The sequence below is a fragment of the Aulostomus chinensis genome, chromosome 7 (genome assembly GCF_037954235.1).
Source record: "Aulostomus chinensis isolate RoL2024-O1b breed Wild chromosome 7, RoL_Achi_v1.0, whole genome shotgun sequence".
NCBI classification, from domain to species: Eukaryota; Metazoa; Chordata; class Actinopteri; order Syngnathiformes; family Aulostomidae; genus Aulostomus; species Aulostomus chinensis.
Genome location: NC_141326.1, coordinates 26,079,957 through 26,095,382, shown reverse-complemented (window position 1 = coordinate 26,095,382; position 15,426 = coordinate 26,079,957). Strand labels below are relative to the sequence as shown.

General features: G+C 43.8%; 1 protein-coding gene and 2 long non-coding RNA genes across 3 annotated transcripts in view; 2 read left to right on the top strand and 1 right to left on the bottom strand.

The window, feature by feature from the left end:
• Window positions 1-55: 55 nt before the first annotated feature.
• LOC147259291 (uncharacterized) lies at window positions 56-10,771 on the top strand. Its single transcript, XR_015116849.1, has 3 exons — window positions 56-146; window positions 4,665-4,803; window positions 10,566-10,771. It is a non-coding gene; the product is annotated as an uncharacterized LOC147259291 (long non-coding RNA).
• Window positions 7,976-15,426, bottom strand: part of crabp1a (cellular retinoic acid binding protein 1a) — a 17,137-nt gene continuing 9,686 nt past the window's right edge. The window contains exons 3-4 of the mRNA XM_086207895.1: window positions 10,592-10,705; window positions 7,976-8,332 (exon numbers count right to left, since the gene is read on the bottom strand). Of these exons, the coding sequence (XP_086064021.1) occupies window positions 8,282-8,332; window positions 10,592-10,705 (165 nt within the window). The 3' untranslated portion in view covers window positions 7,976-8,281. The remainder of the gene's footprint in view (window positions 8,333-10,591; window positions 10,706-15,426) is intronic.
• Window positions 15,048-15,426, top strand: part of LOC147259290 (uncharacterized) — a 7,747-nt gene continuing 7,368 nt past the window's right edge. Inside the window, exons 1-2 of the long non-coding RNA XR_015116848.1 lie at window positions 15,048-15,099; window positions 15,208-15,274. This is a non-coding gene — a long non-coding RNA (uncharacterized LOC147259290). The remainder of the gene's footprint in view (window positions 15,100-15,207; window positions 15,275-15,426) is intronic.

Here is a 15,426-nt window from a genome sequence, read left to right as displayed (position 1 = left end):
ATTTTCTGTTAAACTTGCAGAAAGGAAGAAGGACAGCACGTCTGTCTAAGTATCTCCACGACTCAGTTCAGAGGCCGCGCGTCCTGCTCGCTCGCTCGCTCCTCATCAAACTGAAGTGGAAACGCCATCATACATACACGATACAAGTATGGATGCAAGATATTTGATGTCTTGGTGAATGATAGCTGATAATTACAGACGTCGATGTCTATAAAAGTACAAGTTTATATGGTTTTCACATTTTGTACGTACTGTTTGACACGTTAACCTTGTGAATCAGGAAAAGAAATGTTTTGGTTCAATTGCAAAGAGCTGGAAAAGCTTTTCAACATACATGTCTCCTCCTCAAAAATAGGGCTGATATATACACACACACACACACAAACCATCGGAGCCATAGCAGTGTACTAAAAAAAACACCAATATCTGCTGGTACCGTTGATGACCTGATATTATCTTGCACCCTTGAACTCAAGTCGCATGATGTGATCATGTATTCAGGGACACCTGAGGTTACAGTACTTTGCATAACAAAAACATGTATTTAAACACACACACACACACACACGTTTAATAATGCTGCATCCACATTTTCAATGTCCTGCTTCCACAGGCCTCAGAAGTTAAACAGCCCTTTTTCAACTAAAAGTTCTCAGGATTTAAGTCCATTATCACGGATGTCAAATGAGTCGATTCACGTATGAAAAAAATTACACTTTTCTATTTGCAGGTGGCCGTTTCCACCTCCGCTGCGTCTGTCCATCCATCACAAGCTTCCTGCTGCATGATGTATCCTCGGTACAGCAGTTGCACCTTCCGTAATATTTTTGGAGGGGAAGAAAATGATACCAGAACAAATTTAAACTGTGCTCCACATTGTCCTACATTAATATTCCTGGCATTTAAAACGGCAATTAGCTTAACTCACTCAAGAACAGAATCTAAAAACAAATATATATACATCCACTCCTGGGACAGCACAACTGTTCCCAAAGCAGTTTTAAGAGCAAACTATTCCCCTCTTGTCCTGCAGAGGGAGCCCTCACTCCATCCACGAGTCACGTGAACAGTTTTAAAGACCAAAGCTTATGTGGTCGTGCAAATACAGCCTGATCCACCTGAAAGTGACCAATGATATTGACATACAGAGGCTGAGCAATGCTAAAGTATTCTCCAAAAGTTTTCCTGTTCCTGCAAACAAAAGTCACAATAAGCTCACAGGAGACAATTTGTTCTTTTCCTCCTCAAAAAGAGGATTGTACAATAATGAGAGTTTCCTAGTTTGAATACTTTGTCATGGAGAAATATGGCATCTTTATTCCAAATTCCCTGCAGTGATTTTCTGCTTCGTTGCCTTGAAATGTAAAGCCCCAAACGTTCACTAGTTCAGTGTAACAATGGCACAAGCACGAGGGAGCCACATGATCAGGTAAGAGGGGGCGTGACATACATTGCTTCCAGATTATCACGGGCTCTTAGAGGGATCTGTGTCATGTGTTTATGGTGTCACTGAAGCAAGACAGCGGTGAAGGATGACATCATAAATCACCAGTTTGATTGGTGTCTTGAAAGTAGGATGACCAGCTTTCAACCAACCAAACGTGGGTGTGACGATGTGTGTCTGCAACACTGAAGTCTGAGTCTGTCCAACATGAACAATGGAGATGATCCAGTGTTTGATATGGCCTTACTTTATTATTATTAATATTAGTATTGATATATTTAGTTGGAGGGAACAATGTACAATAACAAGACAATTCATGCTTGAGGATATGAAGTGACCGGGGAAGTCATGGGTTGCATTTCTATTTAAATTATTGTTTGGCAACATGATCCTCGTTTATCAAATTTCAACGTTTACATGCTTGTTTTGAGCCGCGCTTTGACTTCAGCTTAACTTTAATGTAGTGAAGAAAGTTGCTTTGGACTTCTGTTTCTATTTGAAAAATAAGCATTTGGATGACACTGACACCTTCCAGGTGTGCAGTACACCTTGTAACTTCATGTTTAGTTTGTGTTGACGTTGTGTGGGGAGTCACGAGGGAAACAGGTTAACCTGCACTTGAGCTCGACCCCTGCCTGTGGCTGAGGTTTAATTCTTTAAAGCCTGAGTCGATTAGAGTGGCACCTTGTCTCACTATGTGGGACAATTGACACAAATGCTCTGAAATCCCTCATAAAGTTTAATAACCCATTGAAGAAAATGTGAAACTGATTCTTTACAACCATCAAAATGTGTTTGCTCATGATTTCTTTTTCCTCTTGAACGGTATGAACTGCTCCTTGTTTATAGTATCTAGCAGGTCTCTTTGGCTCCGGATGAGATTGGAAGTGTTGAGGCCAGTTTACATCAAAGATTCATGACCAGACAAAACAGTTGCAGGGAAAGTTGCAGCAGGGTAAACTGACCCGTTTCACCTCGACTCCAGCCGGCTGTAACCGAGCTGCTCACGTCTCCGGTGATAAACGATACACTGTCTGATCTGGTGGTGTAAACTGTCAGGTTTCACAACGTTGCACACCGGCACGCTGCAAGAAGTTCTTGTTGCAAATGTTTGGACTAAACTGGAACTGGCGTTTCTGCACAGTGACCATGTCAGATGTCCCAAACCCACCACACATGCCTGAACATTTCAGACCCCCAACTCAAAGGCAAACACTTTTCCCCACTTGGCCATCACAGCGCTGAGGTCCTGACCCGGAAAAGTGAGGCCGACACTTGCCAGCAGAGCCCTCCATACCTCCCACATGCAGCACTGACAATGAGTCCCTCAAAGGCGGCACTGGCTGAGGGGGAATAGAGGGTGCCCCCCCACCCACCCAAAAAAAAGCCCTTCTGCATGATTACTTCCATGTAGTACACACTCCTGAGCTTCCAGCTTTCAGCTCTCTAATGCCGGTGCTTCTGCAACTTCTGACTCAGAGAACAGGGCTATTGTCACAGCTACAGGGTCGGCATTGTCCCTCAAGCTTGGAGGCCTTGGCACTCTCAGAGCGGAGCAATTAACTCGCAGAGGGTGGCCACGTTGCTTTCAGTTATTTGTTCGTGCATGTGGAGAAGCGGGAGGTTTGACCATTCAAAATTCAGCATGTGCTTTAACTCTCTGAGCAGTAAAAGCAACTCAGTGACTGAGGGTTTGTTCCTGGGACGTTGGCAGCATTCAGGTGTAGGCAGGTGATCGGTCTTCAGGATGTCTGCAACACTGAATAAGGGCAGATTACTCCAAATTTGAGTATTTTTAGAATGGATTATAACATGAGAGGGAGCATGAATCAGCATAACTATTCATACCTTAATCTTCCTCACATGACTCATCTGTCCCAACTGCAGGTGATGTCAACCGCAGTGACAGTTTTGTCTATGTGAAGTGTGCAGAAGAGCTTTCCTGAGCCCAGCTGGGATATCTGGTTGAGAGGCTGATTTGTCTTGATGATGATGATGATGATGAAGGAGCGAGCGCTACCCTGCAGGCTCCTCTCCTCTATAAAAGGATTAGTGAAGTCTGGCACTCTTACATAACCGCTGCAAGCTCCTGTGCTGAAAAGTCAATTTTACATGCTCAGCACCAGCAACTTCAGCTGGCAAGAAAAAAAGTGTGTCCCAGAACTGTTTTTGCCATTTAATGGCATATTTGCTTTACCTTCCTCCTCCTCCGATGTCAACTCTGACTGTGCAACAGTGATGTCATCACAGCGATGGACAGAAAGCACTGTGTTTATGTGCCTGAGTAGGGATCTGCAGCATTGAGCCGTGCTAAAACTATGAAGCTGCCCGTTTTAATCTTGATTTAATCAAAGTCTGGAGCGTTGATTGTCATTTGCACGGATAAAAGGAGTTTCCAGATTAAATGTTTCCTCTGCTCGTTGCTCTTCAAGGGTTGGTTCATCCAAATTGAAATACAGTCATAATTATCTACCCCCCCCCCCCACCCACCCACCCACCACCACCGCCGATTGTGTGCACCAATGGAAGGTTACCGTGTTTTAGCCTTGGATGCTTTTTATGTTTTTCTAGGTTTTGGTGTGTGTGTGTGGGGGGGGGGGGGGGGGGGGGGTTACACGTGTAACTGGTCTCCATTCACTTGAAGTGTTCTGAAGTTGTGTGCAGACGGTAGGATGGATGGATGCGAGTAGATTAGGACATTTACAAACCAAACTCCCAGTATAAAATGAGTGAAGTCATGTGTATTTTGTTGCCGTGTGCTGCTGTAGTGACGAGTGTTTCTTTGGCCAGTGCACTAGTTTGTTGTGTTGGGTAAAAAAAAATGAATGAGCGAGTGATTGTGAGGGAATGTGACATGAATCAAACTCTCCCATCCTACTCAGGACTGTTACTGTGTCCTCTGCTATCACAGATGCAGTGTGCTTGTATGCAGTACACTTGTTTTTGTTGGTAGGAGTACTCTTGAATACCCCAGAGGAGGAGTTGTCAAAATAACTTGAGAAAAAAAAAAATTCTGGTTCTCTTCAAGTCATTCCCTGCTGAAGTAGGCTCTGAGGAAGAAATCCAACCTAAAACCTAAAACTCAGAGAAATATGTGCATTCAGGGGGAAGGTGGTTTGCTCTCACCTAAAGTGCGGGTGCATTATTGCATGTATATTAAGTAGCTGTTGATGCCGTATTATTTCTCTGCTCCCCTCCTCTTCTCACTTGTGTTTTATAGGCCTAACAGGCGTCCATGCAGACTGCTGCCAGAGAGCTGTGTCCCCCTCCCCAAACAGCCATTTATCAAGACCTACAGGGGACTCAATATATCACAAGATGAAAGTCGTTAGGGACATTAGAGGCACAAAGCTCACTGGGTAATTTAATGTGACTGCAACCCTCTACACACACATACACACACACACACACACACACACACACACACACACACACACACACACACACACACACACACACACTTGGCTGAACTGACCTTATCAATCTTTCCAACTGATGTAAGTTAATGGGCTTTAAAACTTCTCCAGCACGGAGGGTTGGTCAGCACCATCTGCCAGGTTAAATACATGTGCAATTATTTGCATTTCTGATGTTTTTGAGGCAATTAAGCTCCAAAATGACAAGCCGATGTTTGGTTCTTGGATACCACTTTCATTTAGTAATATTCAGTAAATAGTTTAGGTAATTCTTTATGGGACAATTATGAGCCTTTGATCTATAAACATTAGCTCCAAGTTCAGATAAATTACATCTGAAAGTGCTCATAAATGTCACACTGGCAGTCACAGAGGTTTGGTGACCAAGACTTTCAAATGAGCACAATGTGAAATGGTTAATGGGGAATCAGGTTTGTGATTGTATTTTTTTTTTTTTAAGGGACCGATCACATTTATTAACACAAGCACTAAAGTTATGTAAATGTGCCAGATTTAAACATTCAGGCTAACTTCCATAGCTCCTGTTGCATATTTATTTGATTATTTTTGAATATGTATTTTCCTTCCTTTGTTCGTAATTCATTAACTATTCTTACTTTTCTTTCCCTTTCACATGAAATCTTTTATTCACATTTTTCGTCATTGAAATGCATGTATCTTAAAACTTCTATTAATTTTCTTGTCATTATGTTATGTTTTGTTTTGTTTTGTTGTTTTTTTTTTTTTTTGCTCTAACCCAGATCTCCCTGATTGACCTCAATGTTGGCGCCGCGTTCCCGCTTGATTCAGGAGAGTGGTCTCACAATGAGCCCGACTCGACCGCAAGACTAAGAACATAGACTGGGATTTCTTTTAAAGCCTGCACTAATTGAGACAAGGAAGGAAACTTTTGTTTTTGCGTCTTTAGGAAGCGGCGCTGTACTCCACTGTACTCACAGAGGTTCCACTGTTCAGTGAGATGGGAAGATGGGGCCCCTTCCCCACAAATGGGGCAAAAACCCAACAATCCCCTCATTCAGCTGTTTGGACCTGCCATCTGAACAGCAGCTCGTCATTAAATTAACATCACAGCGGGCGCACGCCCTGGCTCTTGCTTCCCGCAGCATTGTGGTGCAGTCAGGAGGAAACTTATTCTTTCAGGGGATACCAGGTCAAAAAGCAGGGTGGTATAGACTCGTCCCAGCAGCCTTGGCGTTGAGGGATGGGAACAGTCACCGAGCCACTGTGTTGGTCTTCTCAAGGCCAAATGTTGAAAGGACAACCTTTTAATCCCTGGCAGCCATGAAGGGCAGAGACAGATTTGCTTTTTGTTTTTGATGTTGTGCCACTTTTCTTGCCATATCCACCCGGAGTACAGGACCGTTGTCCCAGCCAAGGCTTCTGACCACTGGGGCCACCACACATTTCACTGTAGAAAAGCTGAGGGGCCCGAACCATATCCTTGTGTGTTGTGCACCTGCTTGGGGGATGTGTCTTGGATAGTTTTCCAACGGAAGGATTTGTATGGCTGTAGTGCACGCAGGCTCATGCAGCCAAACAGTAAATTAGTGCCTGAGCAGCACTGCAATGCTACTGCAATAAAGGACGGAAGACAGAAATATCTGTCAAGGCGAAAGAGTTTTATACCCAGAAGTCTGGAAAACTGAATCCCAGACTCGAAAATCCAGTGTTAGGTAGTGTTCAACCACGAGAGGATTCATTTTATTTTATTTATCTCCGTCTCGTGTTTTAAGCATTGACAAACTCTTTCTTCAAAGAGGAGGGTTAAACTACATGCATGTTCATGAATGTATTCATGGGAGGGACGTGAAACCTGATGATATTTGAATTTTCCATGAAAGAGCAGACTACTGCGTGCACTGTAATACAAATATTACTTCTTGTGTCCACTAGGTGATGCTAGAAAACACATACTTACTACACGTGGTGTACATCATGAGAATACAACACAGTGTAAACGTGATGTAAAGCAAATGATCGTTCCTTCAAACTTATTTCCTGTAACCAGTAGATGTGATCATGGGGTTCATGGTGATCACGGAGATTCATGGATAAATTTGCCACCTCGCCATGGTAACAGTTGAACAAAAACTCAGTCTTCACAGTGACCAATCACCAGTCCTAATCCCAATCACCTAATGTGAGATGGATCTGTTGGACAGGCAAAGAAACTAAAACAACCACTTGGTGGCGCTATGACAAATCTGCCCTCTCTGGTGGCTTTTAAAGAATTATTCACGTCATTTCCACGCTCCTCTTTTTATGAGACCTTCATGCCCACCAACACTACGTCTTCACTTACTGCTTCTCTGCCTCCCGACTGACCACCTTGTTGGTGAGAAGAGGGGCAGAGAAGACCACCGAGCAATCACGTTAGAGAGGCTAGTGAAGCAAAAGAGGTCAGGTAGACAGAGTGACCACAGCATCAGTGTGTCAGCTCCTTCCAACAACCTTCACCTCCACATGACAGACCCTCGGGACCAGTCACACGGGGGGCAACCGTCCTCCTTTCTACCTCTCATCTATTTGTCTTAGAATCCCAAAACCTATCATGCAACATAAAGACCTTTCACGCTCATCCGTCTCCTTGTAAACGATGACTCACGTTAAGTGTGCAGCTGACGCGGCAGCCACAAGACGATGATGCCTGTATTTGCAGCAGCCTCTCTAGCCTTCTCTCTTTCATCTTGCTGCTTCAGAGCTGCATCAGAAACAAAGTCGTGTCTGTCAGAGGAGTCTGGGGAGAAACAGAGCGAACAGAGGAGGAGAGCGGAAGGCTGGATGTGGGGATTTTTTTTTTTAAAGAGGCACTTTGGAGTTTTAAAGAAGTGCATCCAATTTCATCAGAGGATTGGGGTTCTTGTGGCTTAGTGATGGAATGTGTAAAAGGACTGGACAGATCTGGTCTGAGACATTAAGCCATCCTCCATTTTTTTTTTCAAATGATCAGCGTCATGTTACAGATTTGTTTTTTTTGTCAGCTTTGCGAAAGCTTTAAGTTCCGGCAATCCTGAATTCCTCCCCCTGCTCCCATTCATCATAACATTCCAGACATATGAGGAAACACTTGATGTCACAAAGAAAGAGGCTCTGACACGGTTTCTCTCATGTTTTATTGTTTTCTGTCATTGAACGTCAATACTTCACCGATGAAACTGGACTAAATCCTACAAAAACTAGCAGATACCAGGATTGCAGACATGGACACTGAGATGGCCAGCTGCAGACACAACACTTACTACGATTAACACGGTTACAGAGATGTCACTATGGTATGTTGAGACTATGCAGACTGATGCAGAGAGATCGCACAGGATACTTAGCAAATGTGTTAGCATGACGAACTGTAGTTGGGCTTCTGGTCCAAATGAGTTCCCTTGTCCCGATGGAAGGCCGACCTTCATTCCCGAACATAGATCCGTGTGCACACTACATCATCTGCCCCAAAAGTCTGTGGGAAAGATCAAATATAATTATGAATTTTAGCCACCTGACGTTCAGTCGAACTTTATTCAGCATGCAGAAAATGTTAAGAATGAAACGAGAGTGAATGAGCTTCTGATTCTGTTCCTTGAAAACTTAGAGAATATTTTTTGTTAGTTGCACTCTGTATTGAACGCTACTTGTAGAAATCTGAACAGCAACACGTAGATGATGAAACCACAAGACACTGCTTCATATCTCAAGAGCGAAGAGAGAATACGGCCTCTTCGTGTTCCGTCATTTTCCATTCTCATTTTTGGGCTGATGAAGAAAAATCCACACAATTTTTCACTCGACTAAACCGACTAACCGGAAAGTGCAAATTGTATGGAAATGTGTCCCACTTACAGTGTGAACTGCCAAAGGTAATCAGCCAGTCGCATTGTGATTTGCTTCACCAAATCTTCTGCTATTGTTAGGTTGTCTCTGAGTGTCAGGGGCCTTTTGTGGAAACGGATACAATTCAGGTTTAGGTGTTGTTTGTTTTTGCTTTTTGCCATTCCGGTTACAACAGTGACTCATGTCCCTCTGGCGGAGCCCCCCAGGTACACTGCCCCCGTGTAGCCATGTCATTGTATCTTTGCCCCCAGCTTTAACATCCATGCTGCTTGATTTTCAATCTGTGAATTACACAGTGAGAATATAAAATACAGGGATGCATAACATCTCCCTTTAAATCTGTGGCCTGGATACAGATTCCAAGAACTGTACGTGTGAAGTTGACCACAGTAATTATGGCTGGCGACATGATTTTGGTGTCTGTGACAACGCCGCTATGTCAGACAACACTATGAATTCTAATCCCGTTTTAGCTGATCGACGCACAAACTGTGATCCCGACCTATCGTTGTATGCTGTCGTCATGACATCATTTTCGGCCGTGCACAAGTTCATAGGTCATCAGGGAGGCGGGTCAAGCAGTGTCAATCATGGCTGCAGCAGAAGAGGCTGCGCGTGTGTTGTTACCAGTCTTGTTCCCAGAGGAAAAAAAGATGAAGTCACACTACAAGCGTTTGTCATTGCAGACGTTCATCGTAGTGCCTGATGTTGGTGGGCGGGAACCAATCAGATCAAAATCTGACTGAATCAGTGTAGCTGACGTTCCTCACAACTCAGATTTACTTCTTATTGTTGTCATGGCAACGTGTTCAAACGTGCACCTTCTGTATAGTTTTCTTTCATTTCTATCAAGTGATGGAAGAACGTGGCTCCATGCAGTTTCTTGTTTTTTTTTCTGGGGGGGGGGGGGGCGTTGATGCAAGTGTGAAAGGTCAGAATCAGGACTGTTAGCAGCAGCGTGATCTTTCTGAGGGCTGGAGGGTGTGACGGCGGGGACGGCTGAGGTGAAAAGAGCAGACGGACCGATCAATCTCCGTTAAGAGTGGGAATGCTTCAGCTCCTCCAGGGCAGGCTGACTGAAATGTCACCAGAGTCGCTTTAGACTCTGCTTTTATCACCCAAACAACCAGATTTCATTTCTCTGGAGGAGCTTCCAGCGGTGAGATATGATTTAATCATGAAGGATGTGATTATGTCGACATTAAAGCTGTTTCCGCTCCCTTCTGGACTTTATGTTATGCAAACAGCCTGCACTACATTGTTGCTTCAAGCTTTTCCACACTCATCCTACAAGGAACAACAAAGCCGAGTGTGGGAGCGCTGAGAGGGGAAAGAGTTCCTGAGAATTCTTCATCCATCCGGTCCGTTGGTCTTGGACTGCTCCCCTGCTCATCCTCCAAGGGGCTTTAGACCCATTGACTGCTGCCCATATTAATCTGGCTAGATGCAGGAGGGTATTACTGCCTCGTCAGCGTAGCAACTCCTCTTGTTCTCCTCTAAGATCTCTCCGCGGGGTGGATGAAAGGCGGACTCCTTGGGATTCAGCTTCTCTCATTTCCTTTATCAATGAATCTCCGGGGCGACTTCATGCTCTCTCTGTCTCATGTCATTAACCATTTCTCAAACTCACTGCTTGAAAAGCCCATTTTAATGCATCTGATGTCTTCTGAGTCGCTGTTAAAACGAGCTGAGTAACATACAGATTTATCAGCCTCTCTGGTGTTTCTGTCCACACCGAGGCAGGATTATCTCCATTTTTATTTTGACTTGGGACAACCAAAAGCCTCAGCCCAAGAAGAAATGTGTTCGATTTTTTTCGTCTGTGTCGTGAATTTTTTTTTTTTTTTTTTTTTGTCCATCAGACGATGAGTCATTGCTGCGCTCTCACCAGTATGAGCTCATCCCCATTCAGCTCCCGGGTCCAGTAGGTTTTAGGTCCATCACCATCCACCAGGGTCTGATGACAGCGGATCTTGTTGTCCGTCTCCCAGGTGGCGAGACTCTGCAGGGGATAAGACAAGAAGGTCAGACTAATTAAACACATCTGCAAAGGCCAAAGCCAGGCTTTAAGGTGATTAGACGTCAAATCTGGGTGGATTGTAGGCGTACCAAAAACTATCTTCTAATGCAGCCTGAACTGCAATCACCATGGATGTTTTGTCACTATTGGATGTCAGCAAACACAAGATTTTCACCTGCTTTCTGATCGTCTTTGAGGCAGATAAAGGTCCTTCGTGACACTTCAAATAATGAAGGCCCAGTTCTTCAGCTCTCCTTGGTTTGGTAGAAGATTTCAGGGGGTTTTCTAGCAGTTTGGTTGCAAAATTGACTGTTTTGGTTCACTCTCACTGCTCTAACAGTGTTTTTTTCTGACAACACCAAGCAGCTGTGAACCTTAATCGTTCATTCCCAGTTTACACAATCAACCAGCTGATGACCACAGCGGGTCATTTACCTGTGTAAGAGACCGCTTGCAGGACCAATGCCGAGTAAATATTGGACTTGAATCAACCAGGAGACAGAGACATGCCTTTTAAATGAATGATAACGGATGTTACCTGTTGGAAGTCTAAATAATTTGCTCACCATCTTCCATGTAAACTCAAAGGTCCTAATATGTGAGTGTTGTCAGTGATATTTTTCTGCCACTTGTTCAAAAGTGGAGGGAACTCGGAGAGGAAGCAACCCTGCAAACTTGATATGATATCAGTTCGGCTCCAGATCTATTCCATATCCAATCATTTCTCAGCGTAAGCTCTATCATCAACCACAACAAAAATTCCACCACAACTTTTGTAACAAAAAAATTATTCTGCTGACAGAGAGAAAGACAAATGCACATTATCTCCTTGGCAGAGGAAATAAGAAAGTCAATCTGTATGAATTCATAGAACATCATGATCAACTATTATGCAAGATTTGATTACATATAAAATGACCTGTTCCTACAATTGTAGGGCCAACTTCGAAACTAATCTAGTCATTATTATATTGACAGGTAGTTTGTGAAGTAATTTATTATTATTAGACTTATTATAGTTCGTAAATCATGTCAGCAGTGAAGGCCAAAGCAGATGAAATGTCCTAAATCAGTAAAAATGCTCTCAGTTGTCCCTCCCTGTGCCGCACCTGCTCCCTTAGTTCCCGATTTCAGCTCTATGGCCGTTTCTTTTTGGCATGACATTGTCCTGATGCAAAGACACACCATAAAAAATGTTTTTCCAGAATCTTCAGGATGAACTAGCAGGGTCTCATTACGGATGTCAGCACCTGCTCCAACTTACACTCCTCACTGTTTGAGTGGCAGCAAATAATTACAACCGCAATCATCCGGGAAGATTTTCCAAAAAGACTTCTTTTTTTCCAAGAGAGAGTTGTTAAATGATCACATCTGGGTGTAGTATCTGTCTGTCCTCATATTTTTTGGCAATTTTTTTCCCGCAAGCTCTTTTGTGTCCTTTCATCAATCACCACGCCAGACTTCATTGAATGAAGCAATCAGGGTCTCTGCAGACTTACAAAACAAACAAATGTAAAAACCCACTCGGTCTCTTGGGGTCTGCCTCTCTGCCAATTCACTTCGGTAATATTTCAAATGACTTCAGCGGGATTAGTCAGACTTTGACGTCAGGTCTAATTTCTCCTGAAGTAACTGACTCAAATTGCCTAGATTTCAGAGCCAAGGTGACCCTGCGGTGCTAATTGGTGTTAATGGTGACTATTTATCATTTTAGTCAGCTTGGGGTCCATTAAGAGCCCTCCGCTTCATTACAACAGCTCCTCTGTGAGAGGGATAGTGGGACGTTTAGGGAAACACGCTTATTATCTTTCCTGCTATAAGGGACAAGTCTGAAAACACCTGCATGTCTGTGAGTTCAAAATGAAGCTTAAAGCAGGGGATAGTTAGCTTAGCTCAGCTAGCCTGGCACTGGCGTGGACTGTATAAAAGAGGTCGATGAAGCCTCCTCTGATGATTCATGCCTGCATTCTTTATGGTGTCCTGCAGGGGGCAAGACCACTGGTTGTGCAGCTGTGTCTCTGATTTTCTCTTGTTCCTTCATATTCCCTTGTTTTTATGCAAGGCTAGGCTAGCCGTGGCTACATGCAGGGTTCGCACAGTCATGTCAAGCCTGGAAATATACAAACATTTTTTTGGGAGAAGTTATGCAAATTTGTTTCACAAATACTTGTATATTAGAGTATGAAATGGAGCCAAATGTCCTTTGGTTAATATTGACTTTACTTTGACATGTTTATGTTGTATCAAACCATGTAGCATGTCATTCATTAATGCAGTATACACTTTGGTAAACGCCGCCCTGGATTTCGGGGTCTATTTTTATGTATAAACAGATTGTTCGGACAATGGATGTGAGTACAAATTTTCCTGAAAGGTGTCCAGAAGTCAAGGAAATTCATCCTAATTTCATGCTCATTAAGAAGGCACATGCATTTATTAAAAAAAAACAACCTCAAACTGTTCCTTTAATGCTATTGAGTTTCCCAAGCGTGTCGGTAATCTGCAGATTTGCAGACTATTCACATTTTTTTGTATGTTTTGGCTTTGCGTTCCTATCTAAATCTGATGAGATTAGATTTTCCTCTAAATGGAGCCAGCTGCAGTTTCCTTTTCAAGATAACATCTGAGCAGCTTCATCAGGCTACATCGACATCTGAACATGATTATTGTGAAAACCTGTCATAACTGTGGCATATTTGTGGAGCTTCTCATTCACATTTTGAAGAAGTTGTCATTTTAAGTTGTCGATAGGCACGGTGGAGTAAGAGAAGCCATCGTGGCTCCCTGCAGGCTGCCAATCCGCAGACTTTGCCAAACTGGCTTTTCCGTAGCTCTCCCCCTGACTTCTCTTCTATTAGAGCCAGAGCCCGGTGAGCTGATTCGCCACGGCTCCATTTTAGGATGAGACTCAATTTCTGACTTGGATGGATTTTTCCTCTCAGTTTTCTCTGTTGCACGATAAATTGGATGGATAGTTTCACATTTCACAAAAACAATACAATACTTCACTAGAATGGTCACCTAAATAATTTAAAAATCTTCTTTGGATGAATTTCCACATCTTCTACTGTAACATAGGTAATTACTGAATTAAAGAGAAAAATCGGAAAGAATGATCTGAGGGAGGCCATGTCAGCACTGAAGGATGCGGTTGTAACCAGCAGACAGAATGAACTATGAGTCGAAAACAGAGCCACCATTTCCTCAGCTGAATTTCTTTTTGCCCTCTCGAATCAGTCTGAAATAATACATTTCTGCACTCTGTCAGATTTTTGGTTCCTCGCTGGCTGCAGGCTTGTTGCTGTCGACCACTCGCTGGGCAGCAGGCGTCATTGTTGTCTTCCACCGCGTGTCAGTTAGATGGATGTTCTATTTGAGTCCCGTGTCATGTTCTGATCCTGCTCCGAGATGCTGTTCCTAACATGAAGCTCGGCGGCGATTGACTGATGCTTAAAGTCTGTCTCCATAGCAACCAGCTGGGTTGAAATTGTTCACAGATTGCAAAAATTGTTCTGATGTTTGATTAATTTTTTTTCGACTTTAACTGTTTTCTATAAGGAACGGTACAGAGGTAGAACTTAAGAGGTTTAAAAAGCCAAAATTATGAAACAATTGGAAAATTGTATGCTTAATAAATAATTGAGATTTCTAGGGTTGACAGACTTTGTTTTTAAGGTAATATTTTCCTAAACCCCTCCCAGTGCGGAGGCAGCAGGCGGAGCTCTGCCCATCTAGCAGGTGTCTCCGCCTCGTTTCATCGGTGAATCCCGGCTGCCGTCTGTTTCTCTGCTGTCTCTCAGACTGTCAGGAAGCGTCTGATCTCACTCTCCCCCTGGAGGTGAGTGGAGGCCGTGAAGCCCACTGCGCCCCCACTGATTAACTGGAGCTTTTTAACCTTGTGGCGCTGTTAATCAGCCCTCTGCTCTTCGCCAGGCACAGACCACCGTGTAATCCTTTTAACCACGGGGGCAGCTGGCCCCTGAAAATTTAAAAAGAAAAAAAACACTTTGGGTTCTCCTGCCAATTGCTTCACCTGAGGGTCTGCCAAACCCCATACCACCCTCCTACCTGCCCCCCCAGCTCATGAACCAGTGCCAGTGGGCAGGTTTACAGTCTGGCCCACATTGATGGCACCTCGGGAACAAGATATACAAATAGTCCAAGACACTGGGCGTGTACGCGGTCATGCACAGTTAAAAAGGGGCACATGGAACAAGATAGTCACATGACATCTACAAACATCCTCGACAGCACAACCTGTTGAGCTACGGCCATTTCATGCTGTCAGGGTCACTGACATCATCCGCCCATGTCCACCATCTTAAATCACACCAGTGTGGATGTTCGGGAGCAGCTCTGGATCACACTGCAGTCAGGTTTGTGGCGTGTGGAGCTCAGAGAGCCTCATTCCCACATTCTTGTACGTTCAGCTCGAATCAGGAATGTCTTTCTAAATGTTTGTTTTGCCTTCTCAATTCTTATAGCAAACAACATCTTCCAACTTGAACTCCGCACCGATGCTGATGCGGTACGACTGGAGCCATGATGCAGGTCAGTAAAGCAAAAGGCTTTGCAGCAACACACATTCAAGAAGAACATAGCACCAAATCACTCAATCAATGTGTGTGTGTGTGTGTGTGTGTGTGTGTGTGTGTGTGTGTGTGTGTGTGTGTGTGTGTTCGAAAAATGAAAAGGGAACAGCA